This window comes from Lepisosteus platostomus, chromosome 7, assembly GCF_059453375.1.
Source record: "Lepisosteus platostomus isolate fLepPlt1 chromosome 7, fLepPlt1.hap1, whole genome shotgun sequence".
Classification (NCBI taxonomy): domain Eukaryota; kingdom Metazoa; phylum Chordata; class Actinopteri; order Semionotiformes; family Lepisosteidae; genus Lepisosteus; species Lepisosteus platostomus.
Window position 1 is genome coordinate 14,361,882 of NC_142617.1, and position 20,537 is coordinate 14,382,418.

A 20,537-nucleotide genomic window follows, 5' to 3' on the forward strand; every position below is an offset into this window, starting at 1 on the left:
AGAGAGAAAAGGGTTTTATAATTGTTTGCAGTACCTACTGTGATGTCCAGATGGCAGCTAATCTCTCTATCTGTATCTCTTTTCTAGTATTCTTATGTTGTTATTTCACTCTGCGTGTAGTTCTCTGCTCTTCTGATCTGTGGTCTCCTTTGGTATAGCACCAGCTGTCTGTAAAATTGATCTCATAACAGCAACACATATCAGAATTGAAAATATAATTATTTTAAATCTTCAAGATTAACATATCTTCTTGGTTTGATGTTTAACATGGCACTTTCATTACGGAGCATAATTTTAGTTCAAAGTGACATGATTTTAATCACAGGGTTACTGAGTTGAAAGTCTAAAGACTAATCTTTCTTTGTGTTCTTTAAACAACAATATAGATGGGCTGCAAAATGAAAACAAAAGAGACGTGTGTCACTCAATTTTTAAACTCTTGCCCTTGTTAATTGTATGTACTGTAAACACTAATTTAACAATTAATTTAAAGTGTGAAAGTATACATGCAATAAATGCTATACATTTCAATACTCATTGTACCATTTATAATCCTTACTCAGTATATTTTAGGGTTATGTTTAACTTAGTACTAGGTGATGTACAACTAGCGTTACTAAAATATGGGCTTTTGTAGACTCTTTGGTATCCATCTGCACTGAATAAACATATTTGGCAACATTATATGCCAGCGATGTATAAATCAGAAAGGTCTCATGTAAACTGATATCATCTCCCCCTCACATGCTCCCAATTCACAACACAACTGGAAAAGAAAAAAAAAGTTCTCTGTTATCCATCCCTCCAGGGAAGGCAAACAAGAAGATTAAAAGTGGCAAGGCTACTTTGAAAGAAATGTTGAATATTCCTCCCTTAAAATGTGTTTTTTTTCTGTAGATTTTCAATTTAAATAGAGATTCCTTCTGAAAATGTGGTAATTGGAGATAAGCTACCCTAAATTATCCCTGCTGTAATTTTGTGTACTTTTCAACCAACCTTTCAACAGTGAGGGCTATACCTGGTGTTGGATGTTGAAACTAAATTAATGGCAATAACAGCAAAGAGAGTGACACCAGTGTCTTTCATTACTTCAGCTTTGAGAACAAGTATTACTGTTCCATAATAATAATATCTTGCATTTCTATTGCATTTTTCATCCCAACAGATCCCAAATCATTTACATAGAAAGGGACACAATACATTACATAGGAATAGACCCACTTCATCCTCAACTGTAGCCTCCATCTACTGTGGGTGATGTGCAGCTGCACTTATGGTCCACCAGCCTCAATATCCAGCAGATCAGGTAGAGAACTGAAAAATCACCAATTAAGGGGACAACAGCAACTTGATCTTCCAGGACTGACTAGGAACAGCCTTAGCTTCTGAGTGCTCAAGAACTGCCAGCAAAATGGTAATGGTGCTATCAAAACATTTCTACTAAGACATGTAATTAATATCTGTTGTTTTATTTAAACGGCGTCCCTTTAATGTTGTCAGTTGTCTATTTATTATGCATACCTTAATTGTTACAGTACTTATAGTAGAATGCTAGGACGAATTTTATATGTTTTTTATTAAAATCTATCATCTCTTTAACCTTATTTTATTGTTGTTGTTACTGTATGCTACCGTTTAGTTTTGTTTGTGTATTTACAGTATAAGCAATGTAAGTGAAGGAATGAAAGCGTTTCTAATATTATATCTATTCCCTGACTCCAAACACCGCCCCTGCCTCTGATTAAACTGAACTGAAATAATAGGAGGGGTGCGTCTGACAATCAGAAACTGGAATTGCCGTTAGCATGTGCACGTACAGTATGATACGGTTATAGAAATTACTGAATAACCAAATTAATTAATATAACACGTGTACACTACAAGGATTTAAAAACGTGTCGAGCTGCTATTGATCAGACTAACTGTAGGAGAGCTGCCTAGTGGAATTCAGATCTGGCACAAACTGGATTAATTTCCAGTCTCCAGGCAGTGCTTTACAAACCAAATACAAGTAAAATCTTAGAATCCTGTGTTTTATAATGGTGAATCTCAGTCTAACGATATAAACCCTAAGCATCTCTAACCGCGAATTAAACAGATCCTGTTCTTACAATATTTTAAATGTACTGTTAATAATCAAACTAAAGTTGTCAGATGACAACGAGTCTATTTTAATCCATTAACTCTCTGTGTAAACATCATAGATAAATCTTGAAATCTGTAAATTATACGTTCATGTATAAAGGCTACCTCTGGTGTCCCCTGGTGGCCCGTTTTTTCCCCAATATTCTTTCGATAATATGAAATCAACCAAAAAGGTGAAAATAAAATAGAACTAATTGTTTTTTTCTTCTCTATAAAACTAAAATCATTCCAAAAAACAATATAAGCGAAACTAAAATAAATAGTAGCCCACCGAAAAAAAAATGATCTGGTTGTAGAAGGTACACAAGCACATATTTGAGCATATTTGAGATGAAATTTTAAAATCCGGTTTTAATTGCAGTTTTCACTCAGAACGAAAAATGGCACTTGATTCTTGTTACGGTCATGCCTTTTCCCATATCCCATATTTAAATTCTTGGTATAACATAATTCATGAAATATGAATATGCATTCATTTATTGTTTCCGAGCTAGGAGATATTTGCTGTGCTAACTACACTGTCTCTTATTTTAAGAAAACAACGACCTCTAGCTACCTGTATTCAGGTTCTTCACAATAGCGGGTGAACGGCGGTGACAAAATCACTAATACTGTACATAAGACCAAACCGCGGTGTGCTTTGCCTTTCATTGAAGGAGCTCCCGTTGATAACTTAAGTTTTCCTCTTGTTTACTACGACTCTTGGCCTTTTCTGGCTGACGCAGTAAAGAATTAGTCAGATGACTTCGCGCGTGTAAGATTTTTTCGGCTTTTTTTGTGTAATTCCCCGTTTTAATTTTAGGTGAAACTGAAAAGTGTGCGCTGTGTGGCCGTTCCCAGCAATGGGTAGCGCATTCACTCTGTCGCACAGCAATTAGAAGATGAAGAAACGGACAATGGGACGCACTACATTCGGACTGTTACACTCCAGCTTGGACCCACCTGCGATTCTGGTGTTTCATCACTTGATTTTTGCCTTGATCAAAGGTAAGAACTGTAATATCTACTACTGCATTAATCACGTTATGTTCGGACAGAGGAAAAGTTTTATTGTGGCAAATCCTGTATGCATGTTTCCAGTCCGGTTAAAGTGGATGTTCTTTGAAGTTCAAATGATCTAACTACAGTACAGTACTTACTACTTGTTGCCAACTTTTTACTTTCTAAGTCATGATAATAATATATTATGTAATGTTATAGCTGATTTTAATGTCCCGGAATGTACTCCTTGCTAAGAGCAGTTCAGGGATAATTCAAACAGAAGAATACTGTACATTGTAAACAACATTAACTATTATTCTACACAACATAAAATGCGCGACAAAGTATTCAATTCAATTCAAAATACTTTATTCAAGCAGAGTACTGTATGTAGTACCATAATTTTTAATAAATAAAACTTTGTTAAAAGGAGTATTAGGAACAAAGACTACCAGAGTGATTTTAATGTCAGCTAATTTAATTCTGTTTACTGTGGAAACCAAACATTAGTAACCTTCAGCGTTAATTTGGTTTTTTTTTAAAAACTAATGAAACAACATTTTTTATATGTATCTTTTGAATAACTTTCGGGAGCCATGAGAAAAACTGTAACTGTAATTTTGACTTTTTATGGGCACATTACTTTTCATGGTATAAAAGAAACTAGTACTTGCAAGGAATTCTTGGGAACAGTATACAATCTTCTTAAATATTTTTGCCATGAAAAAAGTCATTCCTAGGTTCAAAGAAAAAAAGAGATAAAAGCAGTTTAAATTTTAACAAAGATAAACATGATTTATAAGATTGATTACTTATTTGATATCTGACGCTTTATCCACAACGCTTGTGAACTCCCGATTCCTGTCTTTTCCAAAACTTATTTATCTGATCAAGTATTTGACTATCAAATGCTTGATTTAAAGTAAAAATGATTTCCACTACTTTTTGACAAAGCAAACTAAACATATTTCCAATGTAAAATGTAAATCTATGATGAAATTCAACATAGAATGCTAATCTATCCTGATATCCTGAACTGAACTGACATTTTAAGCGAAGATTGTTTCTGTTAATATAAAACAGACAAAGGTTTGGTGAACGGTGTGTCGCTATACTGTAGATGGACGCTCATGTCCAGTATGATGCGGATAGCAATAGCAGTGTCACGAACGGACGGGTTTCAAGGATGAAGGATTAAAAGTTGTGATTAGGTGATTCGTGATCCGTAGATTTTGAGACAGTACAGTATATTTTGGTAGCATAAGCATAACATAAGGCTGAACATGTCAAAATAAAGTCGGAAATGTTCTCTACATCTGTTATAAAGGTACTATTTCAGGAACTGTACCTACTGTACCACGAAAAAACACTGAGTGGCAGGAATTATGCGCCAGCTGCCCCACTACACAGAATAATATATTGTATAACAATAAAACAACCATCGCTCACCCAGTGCAACTATGCTAGGACATTGTAAGGAGCATACAGGAAATCTACTTAAATGCAGTCCTAATTAATGGTGCTTATTTCTCTAAATGATTTTCTGTGGTAAAGAAACATCTGAAAGTGCTTTACAGATGTTGTGCCAAAATGCAAAAAATATATAAATATCAAGTTTAAACTAAAATAAATACTTTATTTATCAATTTAGGAATTAGGTGGTGAAAAAAATGCAGGAAGCTCCCCATAGCTTGAGGTAATGCAACAAAAGCAAAAAGTAAGCTTGGGTCACAATGTTGGTCACTTTTTACAATACCTCATAAGCAAAATATACTGTATACAGTGTGAGAGTTTCACATTTACAATTAGCAGATATGTGTAACACGTGGTTGTTGCTTGTTAGATATTTGATATCTGTAAAACTTTTGTTCCAAATATCTATCACAGTTGTCTAATGGAATGATACAGTAGTTTTGTGCATTGGTTTGGCATTGGAGTTTTGTGCTCCTACAGTAGTATTGGACCTAAATAATGAAATATTTTCTGTTCGGTTAATCATCCTGATGTCACATCGTTTTCTTTAATTTGGATTGGTGGATTAGTATCATCTGTTTTATTTTTTTCATTGTATCTCTCAATTATGTTATTGAAAGAATATTTGAGCTATAGCACGTTAATTAGAAATGTTTAAGCTTTTTACGGCTCTTAAAACGTTTCTGATTGTCAGTACTTTGTCAATTTTGTATAGCTTTCTCGAAATACTCAGTGTTTTTTGGGGATATTAAATCAATTGAAAAGGATCAATTAAGCAAATTGCTAGTTTAATTGAAAGCTCAGCTGGAATCACAACCAGGAAAGACTATTGTTGCAGACACCAGGAGAAGCAATGACTTACAAATTGGATCTTATAGAAACTTCTTGTCACTCTATTTGTCCAAGCATTTATCATCAAGAAGGGTGTATATGCTATTTTTATGTTGCTGTAGTGGGTATCGTTTCACTATTTTTCCGCCCCAAGCGTCATGTGTACCTCTAACCAACAATATAATGATAAGGTGCAAGTACTGGCAAGCAATGAGACCTGACCCAAACTGCCTCAGGGACAGGCATAGCGAGCTGAAGAGTAATTGCTTGGGTGTATCTCACCATCACAACAGCTGTGAGTGAGAGAGGGAGGCTGTGCCTAAGCTGGAGGTTTTAGGCATATTGATGGTTCCCATCAATAGTATGGATAGCGCTTCATTTTATACAACAGTGGTTCGGGCTTTTTTAAAGTCCACGTGATTCAGCACCCCAGACAGCTCCCTGGAGCATATTACTCAAACACAATCCCCGACCATCACTCCAGTTTGTGCTGAGTAACCAAGAACTCCCCAAAGAGTACCAGGACGTTGCCACATAAGGTAAAATATCAGTGCAATTACCTCATGATAGTATGGCTGTATATTTTTCTTATTTTGTTTGAAAGGGGAAATGGTCAAATTTATTGGAGAAAACATACAGTATATATATATATTATATCTTTATATTTTTAATTCTATTTTGGCAAACAAAATATTATGGTGAGGTTGTGTTAGTAAAACAGAAGCTGTGAAGAATGTGAACTGTTAGACAGTCTTTTTCTCTCGCAGTTCACCTGCCACATTGCTTGCGGGCTTTTCAACTGTATTGGAATTAATTAAAAACTGGCAAGCAGATAGCATTATTCACAAATCAGTACATTCCACACAATGTGAACGGAATGTATTTTAGAAGGGAGGTAACATTTGGACTTGAACCCAGGGAGAGGAGTACTTTTTGAAACTTTGTAACCCTTTGTAAGTCTGTCTACAAGCATCAGACTTCATTTGAATAGTGCCTTATATTATGAAAGCTAAAACTAAGGAACATTCTAAAACTAACCAATACTACATATACAGTACAATTTCTAGATGTGGGCTCATCATGCAATGTATTAAACTACTATATTAATGATGTCGGTGTTGTTGGTATCTTTTCAATTGCTGTGCTCCCTAACTTTAAACCTAAACCTTTCCCTAACTGTAACTTCCACACCATCATCCTAAAACAAGTTACTGTATACCTTTATATGGTAGCCAGGTAAGTAGAATTGGCTCCTATGCTATCAACAACATATTGACGTTAATAACACACAAACAGAAGCGTTAAAGGATGTGGATTACGTTCTGGCTCTTCTCCATTGACACTTGAACTTTTGGCAAGTAAGCTATTAAATGGAATATGCAGACCTACTGTAATTATAGTTATCTATAGAAACAGTTTTACACCAGTGTTAAAGGGTACTGAAATAATTTTTCCTGCTTTTGTAATTTTCTTTCTGATTGTGCCTTGGTCAAATGTTAAACTGTTGAAACAGACAGGACCTTTCATCAGATTCTTAACTTTTACTTAGGAAAAGTGGCAGGTTTGGTTGAAGGTGGCCACTTAATATTCTTGCATTATATTGGCTGTTTATACAAGGTGTTTTACAGTATCTTGTTTAGCAGAGTAGTTTTTCTCAGTTAACATGTATTGTAAAATATTGGACAGCTTGAGATAATTTTGTCTTGTGACATTATCGCACTTCATTCTGGATCACAGGTACTGTATGATAAAGGTTTAAGTTTGAAATAGCAGAAAACCTTGTTTAGAGTTTCACAATCTCATTGAAACTGAAGATAAACTACTTGAAAGGTTGTGTGTGCCCAATGGTGGTCATTCTTCAAAGATATAGCTATCTGTTGCAGAACGTGATAGATCAAAATCAAACAAAATGAATATCATTATAACATTTGTTTGCTTTAAGCCGGTCATGGTTTAAACAGGTCTGACTGTGATTAGAATACAGTTCTCATTTTTTGAGTTTGCAAATATCTCTTTTGTTGTTGCTGTATAATCCTTTTTCCTCCTTGTATTTAAAAGCCTGAAACTGTATACAGGGTATGTATGTGTTAAAAGCTGAAAAATTTCTACTAGTGCCACAACTTGCAAAAACACTTCATCCCCAGTTAATGAATCACTTTTTTGTGGTTAGTGAATTTGTGTATACAGTAGAGACATTCTTCATATAACATAAATCTTGTTTGTATCCAAAGTAAGGGTGCCAATGGTTGCCTAATCTGAACATTAGCTTCCATTTTATTCATTTTTTTTAATGTACTAGCATATAACTTCTCATGACTAGCATAATAATATGGGGAAGTTAATAATGATAACATTTTCAGTTATGTGCTTGAAAATGTCTGATTTACTTTGAGCAATTACTGTAAGATCCACAAATCTTGGCATCCCATCCAGGGCGTACCCTGCCTTCCACTCATTGCTTGCTGGGATAGGCCCCAACTCCGCCAAGTCCCTGAATTGAATGAAGTGTTTAGAAAATGGATGGATGAATCCCCAAATGTATTACTCAAAATCATTGTATGTTACTGTAAAAGGACATTTGTGCCATTTCAATACAAAATTCTTCATGAATACTTTAAGGAAAGCTTTATTATTTGGATTAATTCAATTGTTCTACCTTAAAAGGGAACAAGCGGAAACTGTAGAGAGGGGTCTGAAAATGAGAGCTAAGCTACAAATATGCATCGAAACTCCCAGCCCTGTTCCATTTTTTATCCTTTCCATTTTTTTCACGGAAGTAATTCTTGTATGCCGTGGTCGTTGATGCTGAAATGGGATGGTATTCTTTTGGTGGACATGATTCCTCATTGTGCTTCTGCAACACATTGTTTTCCTTGTTTTTCCATCTTTCTTAAAGATTGGCAGTTTTTAAACATTGGCCACAACATCGATTAAAGTAATTTGCCATTTGCTTACGAGCTTGCAGTTGATTAGTCAAGGATTATAACTTTCATATGAAAAAAAGCATAGTAGGCCAAATAACATAGCATTCGTGATGGAATGAGACTTTTATTACTTGTTTAGCCTAGCAAACAAGAGTATGAGACTGCTTTTAAATGAGAAAATTACACTCTGATAGCCGTATCAGGTCCTGACTCATTTATGACTAAAACACCAGGTGTTTGTCCACCTTCAGTTATTGAACTGGGAGTAGGGAACGTGAGAGCTCTGATAATGTTCTCACAAGGCACAAAGTAGAATACAACAGCTTGAGCACTGATGTGAGCTGAGCAGCATGTAAATTCCCTTCTGCAGCATTAAATTGAAAATCACAAGGATACTATGACAGCTAGATCTTTTCCAGATACAGGGAAAGTGACCCGTGATGCGGTAGCATAGCATGTAGGGATTACTCATTTTACATCAGTTGTATTTTTACCCCAGATTAAAGGAGTGTGAGAAAATAAGAGGGTGGATGAGCCTGTTCTGTTCACCATTGTAGACTGTGTCTTGATGGTTTTACCATGACGTGAAACAAAAGGTTGAAGGGTGACTAGACTCTAGGGACACCCCTGCAGAGAAAACGATTGGTCTCTTCTCTTTCCTTGGCTGGCATCCTGGAAACCAAGCGACAAGACCTAAAAAGTTACTAGAAAGGGACCTAGTTGAGCTTTATTGTATGCTGACTTGACAATTTTTTGTTGATTTTGTTTTTTGCTCCTACAGTAGATTAACTCAGCAGGTGCATGTCACTGAACTTAGAAGTACAAATGATGGTAACTCTGCATTATATTTACATTTATAATCCCTATTGAGGGATTTAAAGCACAGATTTGCGAATTTCTCCAGAGTTCAGAATTACTTCAAATAACCTTTGTGCTTTTGTGCTTCCTGCCTGCACGTTTTTGGAGTAGTGTATTTTCTCAGTCTGCATTTCAAGCTTCCCCTTAGTCTTAAGTTTACCCACAAAAGGAAGGTTGTCACATCATTGTCTTGAAGGGCTGGTGTTTGCAGAATTTCATTCTACTTACTGGTTTAACTGGAACAGTTTAACACCTTCTCCCAGCTCTTCAAGGACTGCAGCTTTAAAGAGCATACATGCTGGCTCTCCAGAATCAGCATTAGACAGCCCCGCACTGTGCTTTGTTAAAAAATATAACATCTGAAAAGAAGTGAAAAATAAGACAATTATTCTGAAGAGTCTAATTTAACCTTATTGGTTCTGAATTAGAAATGTAGAAATCTTTCAGTTTTAAATTAATGTTTTTTTAAAAAAACAGTGTTTTAATGATATCATTAGAAAGGAGAAAAACATGCAGCGCCCCTTTCCAGACAATGAGCAATCTGGCTAAGCCAAATGTCCAGACTTCCTAGTGTGAATTCAGTGCTATATACTGACATTGCATTCTCTTACAGTCTTAAATCTTAAAATCTTGACAGTGTTAAAATATATACTGTATACTTAACATTAAGCCTTGTTTATTTTTTAATGAGCACAGAAATCCAGTAAACATTATTAAATACTCTCCGTTTAAATGTCACTGTTTTGCTTTGTGGATTCTCAGTTGAGTCAAGGAAAAAGGGACTCTTTCCTTTTAAATTATGTTTTTTTTAAATCAGCAGCATCATGTCTCAACTTGTCTTTCTTTATCTTTGGTATGTCTGCTGTTAACACACTACTTTGGATGTTAGAAGTGAGAGAATCAATTACCATTCTGTTTTTAAAGCATGACTTTAAATTTCTTTGATGTCTGTTTTTTAAGCATTATCAACAGATTTACTAACCTAGTACATATTTAATTAGAATCACTGTATACTGTGTACTGTATGTATGTGTATGTGGACATGCGGTATGCTTCTCATATATATGAAATTAGGGCACTGAGGAACAGGTTAATTAATCACTGGAGATCACTGACTTCCACATAACTCGATTCCTGCACCTGTGCATGTTGAGTAATATGCATAAATCAGGTTCTAAGACAGCCTTTACTATAGTTAACCTTCAAGATGTTCCTCAGCTAGGAGAGATCTCATCCTGGCAATCTTTGCTATGAGAAAAAATTAAAAACTAAAGGTTTTCCTGACAGTATGTACTCTTCATTAGAGGTTGAAGGTTTTCAGTAATCAGTGTCAACCACACAGTTAGATCTTGAGTCATGTCAGTATCTTACAGTGACAGGAAATTCTACAAGCAGTGGCAGAGCCCCATTAAAGTGGGATTGGGATTATTCAAACAGGGCCCTCTCAACTCTTAGCAAAGAAGGGGCTCGTATGACTTCACTTCCTGCTGTCTTGCAGTGACATCACTGAGGCTTGTGAAACCCAGTCCTCCAGTTGCAGCTAATTCTCCTGTATGATGGTGTGGAGCTAGGCTGTTTCAGTGCAGTGCAGTGGGTGGTGCAGGTTAGAGGGCCATGTCTGCCTATCCTCATTTCCATTTGGCAATACAGACATTGAGACATAAAGAAACCAGAGGCAGTTCAGTGAGTATAAAATGCTACTGTCACGATCCGGTTCTTTTTGGGCCCTATGCGGACGACACGATCCAGAAAGGGAAAAAATGGTCATGCAGGAAAAGGGTCTGGAGACGGGGGGCGTGTCCGGGGAGTGCTGGTGATCCGGGTAGGTGTGGCCGAGGCAAACAATCCATGTAAAGTCCAAACAGGGAATCCAACACAAAAGCAAGAGTCCTTAACCAGGCGATCCATCCGGGGGTTAAAACCATGAACCGGGTCGGGACCGGCAAAGGGAGGGGAATCAGGAACTGAAGGTTAAAAACATAACGGAACCAGACGCAGCAGGACCCGGGCTCTCACGATGCGGAAATCAATGAGAAGCCCCGTCTGCATCTGGCTTATAAGGTGGAACAGAAGAGGGGCTGGAATAAAGAACAGGTGTGGGTAATGGGACAGAACGAGGAAGGGCTGGAGCGCCCTTAAGAGGAGGAGTAACGATCGTGACAGCTACATTGTTTAAAAATGATAAATGGATTTTGTACGTAGGGCACAACAATGTACTGTACGCTGAAATTAAACATTGTAAAAGTAGGGGGAGCTATCACATTTCTTTGAAAATATTTGCATCATTTCGCACTTAAATAAAAGATTCAAAAACTCAGAAATGTGATAACATGTAGCAAATGTCCTTGAGATATGGTACAGAATATCTAAAATTCAGTGATACTGTGAAGTGTGTCTGAAAGATGGCACAGGAAAAGAATACAAAAGGTCTGGGAACAAAAAGCCGTTGTAAGTGGGGATGGGGGTAAAATATTTTTAAAAATAAAACTAAAAAAATACAAGTAAAAAAACTCAAAAAGAATAAAATAGCAGATTTTATACTTATCTGTACATATAATACTTGATGTTTTACAATTACTGGCAGCTTTGTTCTTGGTAGTTTTGTATGTCAAAAAAAGAAAACTAATAAAATAAAAGTTAAAAAAAACGAACAAAGATGTGTAGAGAATAGGCAGGGGAAAGTATATATACAGTAGAAAGAGATCCAGTCACACAGAATCAACAAATCTTGGTTTCAGTTTGAGCCCTAACAAACACACTAAACCACTATTCATCCAGAACTACAGTGCCTTGCGAAAGTATTCGGCCCCCTTGAACTTTTCAACCTTTTGCCACATTTCAGGCTTCAAACATAAAGATATAATTTTTTTATTTTATGTGAAGAATCACCAACAAGTGGGACACAATTGTGAAGTGGAACGAAATCTATTGGATTTTTGAAACTTTTTTAACTAATAAAAAAATGAAAAGTGGGGCGTGCAAAATTATTCGGCCCCTTTACTTTCAGTGCAGCAAACTCACTCCAGAAGTTCAGCGAGGATCTCTGAATGATCCAATGTTGTCCTAAATGACTGATGGTGATAAATAGAATCCACCTGTGTGTAATCAAGTCTCTGTATAAATGCACCTGCTCTGTGATAGTCTCAAGGTTCTGTTGAAAGTGCAGAGAGCATCATGAAGACCAAGGAACACACCAGGCAGGTCCGTAATACTGTTGTGGAGAAGTTTAAAGCCGGATTTGGATACAAAAAGATTTCCCAAGCTTCAAACATCCCAAGGAGCACTGTGCAAGCGATCATCTTGAAATGGAAGGAGTATCAGACCACTGCAAATCTACCAAGACCTGGCCGTCCCTCTAAACTTTCAGCTCAGACAAGGAGAAGACTGATCAGAGATGCAGCCAAGAGGCCCATGATCACTCTGGATGAACTGCAGAGAACTACAGCTGAGGTGGGAGAGTCTGTCCATAGGACAACAATCAGTCTTACACTGCACAAATCTGGCCTTTATGGAAGAGTGGCAAGAAGAAAGCCATTTCTCAAAGATATCCATAAAAAGTCTCGTCTAAAGTTTGCCACAAGCCACCTGGGAGACACCCCAAACATGTGGAAGAAGGTGCTCTGGTCAGATGAAACCAAAATCGAACTTTTTGGCCACAATGCAAAACGATATGTTTGGCGTAAAAGCAACACAGCTCATCACCCTCAACACACCATCCCCACTGTCAAACATGGTGGTGGCAGCATCATGGTTTGGGCCTGCTTTTCTTCAGCAGGGACAGGGAAGATGGTTAAAATTGAGGGGAAGATGGATGCAGCCAAATACAGGACCATTCTGGATGAAAACCTGTTGGAGTCTGCAAAAGACCTGAAACTGGGACGGAGATTTATCTTCCAACAAGACAATGATCCCAAACATACAGCAAAATCTACAAAGGAATGGTTCACAAATAAACGTATCCAGGTGTTTGAATGGCCAAGTCAAAGTCCAGACCTGAATCCAATCGAGAATCTGTGGAAAGAGCTGAAAACTGCTGTTCACAAACGCTCTCCATCCAACCTCACTGAGCTCGAGCTGTTTTGCAAGGAAGAATGGGCAAGAATTTCAGTCTCTCGATGTGCAAAACTGATAGAGACATACCCCAAGCGACTTGCAGCTGTAATCGCAGCAAAAGGTGGCTCTACAAAGTATTAACGCAAGGGGGCCGAATAATTTTGCACGCCCCACTTTTCATTTTTTTATTAGTTAAAAAAGTTTCAAAAATCCAATAGATTTCGTTCCACTTCACAATTGTGTCCCACTTGTTGGTGATTCTTCACATAAAATAAAAAATTTATATCTTTATGTTTGAAGCCTGAAATGTGGCAAAAGGTTGAAAAGTTCAAGGGGGCCGAATACTTTCGCAAGGCACTGTATTTTTCCAGCTCACATTATGTTTGCCGTAATCCAAATCCATGTTAATCACGTTTCAGGATGTACTGCAATGGTCTAACCTGGTACAGGATGGATATAAGCATCTGATTATGTATAAACAACATAAATTCATTCTTCAAGTGTATCATAAATTACAAAGCCTTTTTAAGCAAATAACATTCTGCCACGTTTTGATGTATGAAATTTCACAATATTTTTCCTTACAATTTTATACGGAATTTAATACTAAAGGTGATTAAGATGATTATAACATGATATTTAATGGTAAAGGACATCATTTTTATACTGTATTTATACAGTAGATATGCTACTGTTAGCTTAATGGTTAGGTTATAGCTTTTACTGCAACTAAATACATTAAATTCTTCTGTAACTTTAACACGTAAGGACAAAGTAAAAACGTTTATCCCACTTCCCCCTTAATTTGTCATGTCCCATATTACTTTTTCACTTTACTGTGCTCTGCTGCTCAGTTTTCATTGGGTTATAGAGTAACAGAAATGTTACTCTTTAACTTACATAACATGCCTAATCCTGCAGTTGTTTGTTTGGCTCCTAAGTGTAATAAAGTGCATGAACACTGCTAAATATAAACAATAACTGAGAACTGGGGCACAGGCATTGAAATATATATTTTAAGTGGCCTCAGGTGATTTTTCAGAAATGCCATCTGTGTACACTATATAGCCTAATACTCTGATGAATTGTTAGAAATGTTCACTCAGTGAGCCCTGATTAGAGAATGCTGTAGCTATGTTCTAAATATTTTTTTCCATCATGTCATTTCCGTATTGTTAGAGACAGTGCAATCAGATTTATAGCACTGTGTAGTTGAAAACAGCTTTTTTTAAGGGCAAGATTCTGTGTTCCAGGATACAATAAAATGATATCTGATGCTTATAAAATTATCCAGTGAGAAATAAAAACTCAAATAAATGCCCCCAAAAACCTTTGGATCCAATTTAATGACTTCAAGTAATTATTTAGCTTTTTGCCAGTTTTGTGATACATGAGGTATGTTAAAATTCTGGCACTGGCATTGTGTAAATTTCCAGTTGATCTTTCCCAAGAGGGATTTTATTGTCTATCTGCAGATGACTGGTGCTATTTAGAAGTCATTAAAAAGAAAGTATTTATTGTTCATCTATGAGGGTCATATTATTCTTGAATCGCATTGTGTTTGAATGTTTTTCCCATCTTCGGTGATGGTTTAAGCCCCTGAATAACAAAAGGCTCCTGGAGGAACTATTCACATTTTGTTCTGAACACAGAAATTCCACAGGTGACTTTTTAAAAAAAAACTATTAAAAATACGTTCACGTTGAACCAGAAGTATTTGTCTTGTGAAATTTTCAAAGGGTTCTTGTAAAGATGACTATTTCAATGAGTCGCTTTCAATTATGTTCCTCATTTGGCTTAGGTCCAACCTGTGATGGTTCTGCTTCCAAACGAGCTATCTTCTCTGTGGAAGTGTTTGGCTCAGGCATGTGCTTGGTAGTACACTATCAATCAACAGAGTTTGAACTATAAATGTCATTATTTGGGCAACAGCATCTTCCTTCAAGTCTCTTCTTCACCATCTCCATTTTATTCATCTTTACTCTTAATTTGATAACTGTGTTTTTAGAAATGGATGCACTGCTTCATGTGGAACTGCTATCTTAACTACACTTTTCTTCTTCCAGTAGCTACAATGGTGGCAAGCAGCCCAGTCATTGCTGACTGTCCCATTGGCCATTTTCCCTGTGGAAATCTAACAGATTGTTTGCCTCAGAAGTTGCACTGCAATGGCATTAAAGAGTGTGAAAATGGTGCAGATGAAGAGAACTGTGGTAAGGGAAGACAGCTTTCATTAAATGCACCACACAATCAATTCTTAGGGGTTCAGGGTAATACCAAGAGAAGGATGGGTTTATCTAAGAAGATTATGGGCTGGTAAGAGCACATGGTATAGGATAAATGCATCCTTGACATAACAGATTGTACATTTTCCTTTCATGAGAGAATACAACTGTAGTTTTGTGTCTTTAGAGGGAGTTATATTTTTTATTTAAGAATAAGGTAATGTGTGTTAATCTATAAGTAGATATACATGACTGGGTCACATTGTCAGGACTAAAAGGCTATTTTTGGGTGTTTTACAAAAAGCAGATGGTATTCAGTGTCAGGTTCCAAGGTGTAAGAATTTCATTAGAAGTGCAAAGCTCTGATGGAGAAAGAGTCTGGGCATCCTACTCAGCACCCTGCTGTGACCAGGCTAGTCACCTGGCACTTGGCACAATCCCCAGTGAGCATGTGTGGGCTATCGTGATTAATCACTGCAAAATGTGTTATGGTAAACCCAGTTTCTGGGACACCCTTGAACAGATGTTATACCATTTCTAGGATATGACCCCAGAGACCAAGATTGTTGTTTCTGTTAGTGCAATGTGTTTTTCTTGCACAACGCAAATGACAGCTTCTCATAGTATTAACCGTATTCATGCTTCCCAGTTCTCTTCTTGTTCTTCAACAAACAGTTGTTTTATGCAATATTTTATTTTTTTAAATAGCTTTACAGGTTAACCTGAACAGTTTCTCCTGAGCCATCTTAATAACTGTAGTAGATTCAAGCCATTTCCCTACATTTAAAGACTTGTTTGTCACAAAATGTGACTTCCTGCACTCCTCTGATCTTATTGTGAAATTCTTTCATCCATAAGTGTGATTAAAAATATTCACTGTATTGGGGCATCCTTAGAACGTGTTTATAAAACATGTCAGATCCTTATATTTTTCAGAACAGCTTTCTTGAGTTAAATATCACAAGTAAAACCCATACTGTGAAATGTTCTGTTGTCTCTCTGCAGGAGATAACAGTGGGTGGGCCGACCTTTTTGACCGTACTGTCGGAACGTTACATCAGCAAAGCCAACCCAACCACTGCTGTAAGTGGACGGGAATTCAAGCATCTTTGTTGGTTTGTGTTAGGACGAACTTTTAGATTACATGCAAAGATACAGGAGTGACACCTTTCAATCATTAACTTCTCTAATGTACAGTATACCTTTAGTAGATGTGAAACAAATCCTAAGAAATTGGATTACATTTTAACTTCATTCACACATATACTGTAGCTTTTCGGTAATAAAACATGAATGTGTAGCTTTTGTGCTTGTACATATACACAGGTACACAGCTCTGCCAAACCCTGTGACCTTTTACACTCAACTCTTTCCACTCAAATGTTTTTCCATCATTATCAAAAACTATGATGATCCTGTACTGAGATCCAACTATGCAGTAAGTGCTGTATTTTAAAGTACAGTAACTAAACTTTTAGGTTTATACTGTAGGTGGGATTTGTAATCAATTACACAGGTTACTTTGTTAAGTAATTTAGAGATCATTAAGGATTAAAATAGAATCCTCTTAATTATCTTAATTGAACAGATTTATCAACAGTTTACAGGTGTGGTTAATCTTTAAAAACGGGTGGCCTGTAAAACTAACTAGATTGTGAGGTTCTCTAGAACCAGGATTGAGGATCCCTGCCCTCTGTCAACAAATAATAAATCATTAATTAGTTCTCTCATGGGAGGAGCCTCAAGACTAAACTATATGTTTAAATAATTTAATTTTCATTCAGATGGGGAGGGGGGGTATTTTCATATAGAAAAATATCAAATTTTCAAATATACAGTATGCTCATATAAAAAGGCCACCTGAAAGGAAAAATTCTGTGCAGAAAACCAGAAGACTGGCATCTCTGTGTCTGCCACTGGTTTAGCTTTAGAGTTGATGGTGGTGACCGTCTTAACCAAAGATGACTACGTGGTTATCTAACTTTGTTGTTGATGTTTCTTAGTTACACACAAGACATTGTGAAGATAGCATCCAAAATCCTCTTTCCCTATGTGTTTTGTTATGACAGTCTATTTATTTTTTAGAACACAATAATAGGCACAAGACATCCATTAAGTTCTAAAGTATTCCTTTTGATGTCAATAAGAAATACATTCTGCATGACGATCCAGCTCTCATACTTGCACACATATGGAATATTATAGTGTAGACAGCTCATATAAAGTAAACTTTGACAATCCTGAAATTTGGCAAAAGAGTTCAGTGACATTACTGAATAATATAGGGTATTACTAACAACCTTTTTTTTCCATTTTGTGAGTCTAGTTGTGTAGACCTTGTTTTTCTTTGCTTTATATTTTTGGGTAAGTATTCAAAGTTTTCACAAACGTAGCTTGTTTAGCTTTGTGCCAAAGCTATGTTTCAATGCTTTTAATGTTCTCCCTGTGAAAGCAATCATTGCCATAAATTTTACAATGCACAGAGCTTTATGTCAGAGGGGGTGTTTTGGGTGTTGAAAACATGCAGACTGAAAGACTGCAGAAACTGGCAGTTCTAGGAAGTTTAACACTTTTGTGTATCAAACCACTGTTCTGTTTTAGTATAAATTTTGTGTGCTTAGTCATTTTATCTTTGTAACAAACCTTTTTTTCAGTTCTACAAGAATATCCTGATTGCTGTGAATGCATAGAAACAGAGGTGAAATGCGTGCAAGAAAATTTAAATTCTGTGCCACTGGTTTCAACAAATGTGACTGTTCTGTAAGTACTGTAGATTATTTTCATTTTATAATTATTTTTTGATAGATTTTAAGTATTTTCTCCCTCATCTGTACCTTTCTGTGCCAGACAAATAACTCTCTTTAGACCAAACATCCAATACAATGTGATTTTGAATGGTTTTTATTAGATTTGGCCTTGGAAGGACTTCAGAGAAATTCAGAAATTCGTCACTTTTTTTATTTGGTGCAAAGTAAGAGAAACAATTCTCAATTGAAAAAAGGTGGCCTCGTTTTCATGTGCTTTTTGTACATTGAAGCAGGCACCATGATCTCTGATAACATCACCACCCACATGTAACAAATTTACATAATTTCAGTGAAATTCTAGCATTGACAAAACATTGCTATGTTCGAAGCATTAAGCAGTGAATCCTTTCTGAATTGATACAATATGCTGTAACTTGACCTTTGGTCTGTTATGTTATTTTTAAACAGGTCCCTCAATGGCAATGAAATAGAAAAGCTTCCTGAAGATGTTTTTTCAAAGTACTCAGAGCTACAGAAACTGTGAGTATCATTACAGTGAAGATGCAAGATTGAGAGTAGAAGCATGTTATCCATATACTTTCAATTGTACAGCATATATGATTTGTGCCTTTTTAAAATTCTCTTGAATAATTCTGTGTAAGTATTTGATTCATTTCCTGAATTTCTACTTTAATGTATGTGTTTGGGATGATTCTCATGGGATGTTGTCTGTGAGGGAGTGTAGTATAAAGGAAAAGGTAAAGATCATACCAGAGCAGTGACTCATCAGGCCAGAACCCATCCTGTTTATAGTAAAGTGAATTGAGAGAAGAAGATGCAAGTTCAGCACAGGGATATCCACCCAAAATTGAGTTCCCAACTCATAGTTGGCTCCACCTGAAGTGAACCCACACCTGAAGAAACTTGAGTTAAGTACTTATCCTAGCTCGAGGTAGTACCTCTCTAGGGTACTGAATGGAACTTCACCATTTTCTTTGTTTGAACACTGGCACAGAGACAAGTGCTAGTCTGTCTTTTTTGCTGTAACACGTATTTCCTGCTGGAGCACCATATCATTGTGTATGAGTTCCGACATCTAGAGTGTGAGAGAATAGTAGGTTACTACAGTTGATAGAAAAGTCCTCCCTGGATAGAAAAACTATGAAAGGACAGTGAGTTACTGTATTTTGTGAGGTCTTACAGTATCTGATCATAGACAGCTATATAGTGTGTTTTATTGTCACTGATATAAAGTAGGAATAGATCTATTGCGAAGAACAAGCATACTGTCATTTCAGAAGAGTGCTTTATCACATACTTTACTGGGAAACTAACTGGAAAATTATACTGGAGGAGCTGCATGGTTTTTTAAGTTTCACACTATTTGTGGGACCACGACTGGTGCATGTACTGTAGTACAGTTAAATGTCAATAGCCTTATAAACTGTGAGAGCAAAAATTACATCACGTTTTCTTTTAACATTCATCTGTTCTGGTAAAATGCCAGAGGCTGTGTATAAAATGAAAGCAATATTGTTTCTTAACTATTTAGCAGTATTAGTATGCATTAGCATGCAGTACATGATGTATTACACAACTCTGTTTTGTTTTAATTGTGCAATGGTAAGCACAACTGTGAGTGATTTTGCGCTTTCTAGCAAACCATTAAAAAAGTATCCACATGGTTGAGTTCCTCCTTTAGGGACCATCTTCAGGATCCTGAACTGTAGAAATGGAAAGCAGGCTATTTCACAACTCCATGGAGATACCCCTTGAAAAAACCATAAGCCAAAAACATGCTAGCAAAAGAAAAGCTTTGTTTCTCTATGGGAATATCTGTGGAACAGTTAATCACTTTTGGAGAGTACATTACAGACTAGGAAAGTAATTCATGATGGAAAAATGCACAAAGCAAGCATGGGTTTGATAAGCTCCATCTTATTGCTACATTATACTGCGGTGCCATTGTGTGCTCATTGTTTAGGTTAATTTACATTTCTATAAACTAGAATAACAATTTATTTCTCAATTCTCATTAGTGCAACGCAAATAGTTGTTTCTCCCAAATGGAAAACGTTTGTGCATCACTTGTTCAGTATTGTAAACATTACCTGAGTAGTCTGCATTAAAAATCAGGGCAAGAGAAGTCAGATTTTCACAAATAAATGGCCTGTATCAGAGGCTTTGTGTGGCTGAAACATCAAAATCCTTGCTTTTTTATTCCTTTTGTTACAGTATGTCCAATTTACAGTATGTCACTGAGAAATGTCAGAATTATCCAGTCTCATTTTGAACACTCC

General features: G+C 36.5%; 1 protein-coding gene across 3 annotated transcripts in view; it reads left to right on the forward strand.

The window, feature by feature from the left end:
• The first annotated feature begins 2,660 nt into the window (after positions 1-2,660).
• Positions 2,661-20,537, forward strand: part of LOC148658348 (relaxin receptor 2-like) — a 41,331-nt gene continuing 23,454 nt past the window's right edge. The window contains exons 1-5 of one of the 3 annotated variants that reach the window (XM_088639401.1): positions 2,661-3,132; positions 15,335-15,478; positions 16,496-16,573; positions 18,145-18,250; positions 18,706-18,777. In XM_088639401.1, coding sequence (XP_088495527.1) covers positions 3,027-3,132; positions 15,335-15,478; positions 16,496-16,573; positions 18,145-18,250; positions 18,706-18,777 — 506 coding nt within the window. In that variant the 5' untranslated portion in view covers positions 2,661-3,026. Of the gene's footprint in view, positions 3,133-15,331; positions 15,479-16,495; positions 16,574-18,144; positions 18,251-18,705; positions 18,778-20,537 lie in introns of all 3 variants that reach the window. The other 2 variants (XM_088639400.1, XM_088639402.1) reach the window with 2 other exon arrangements.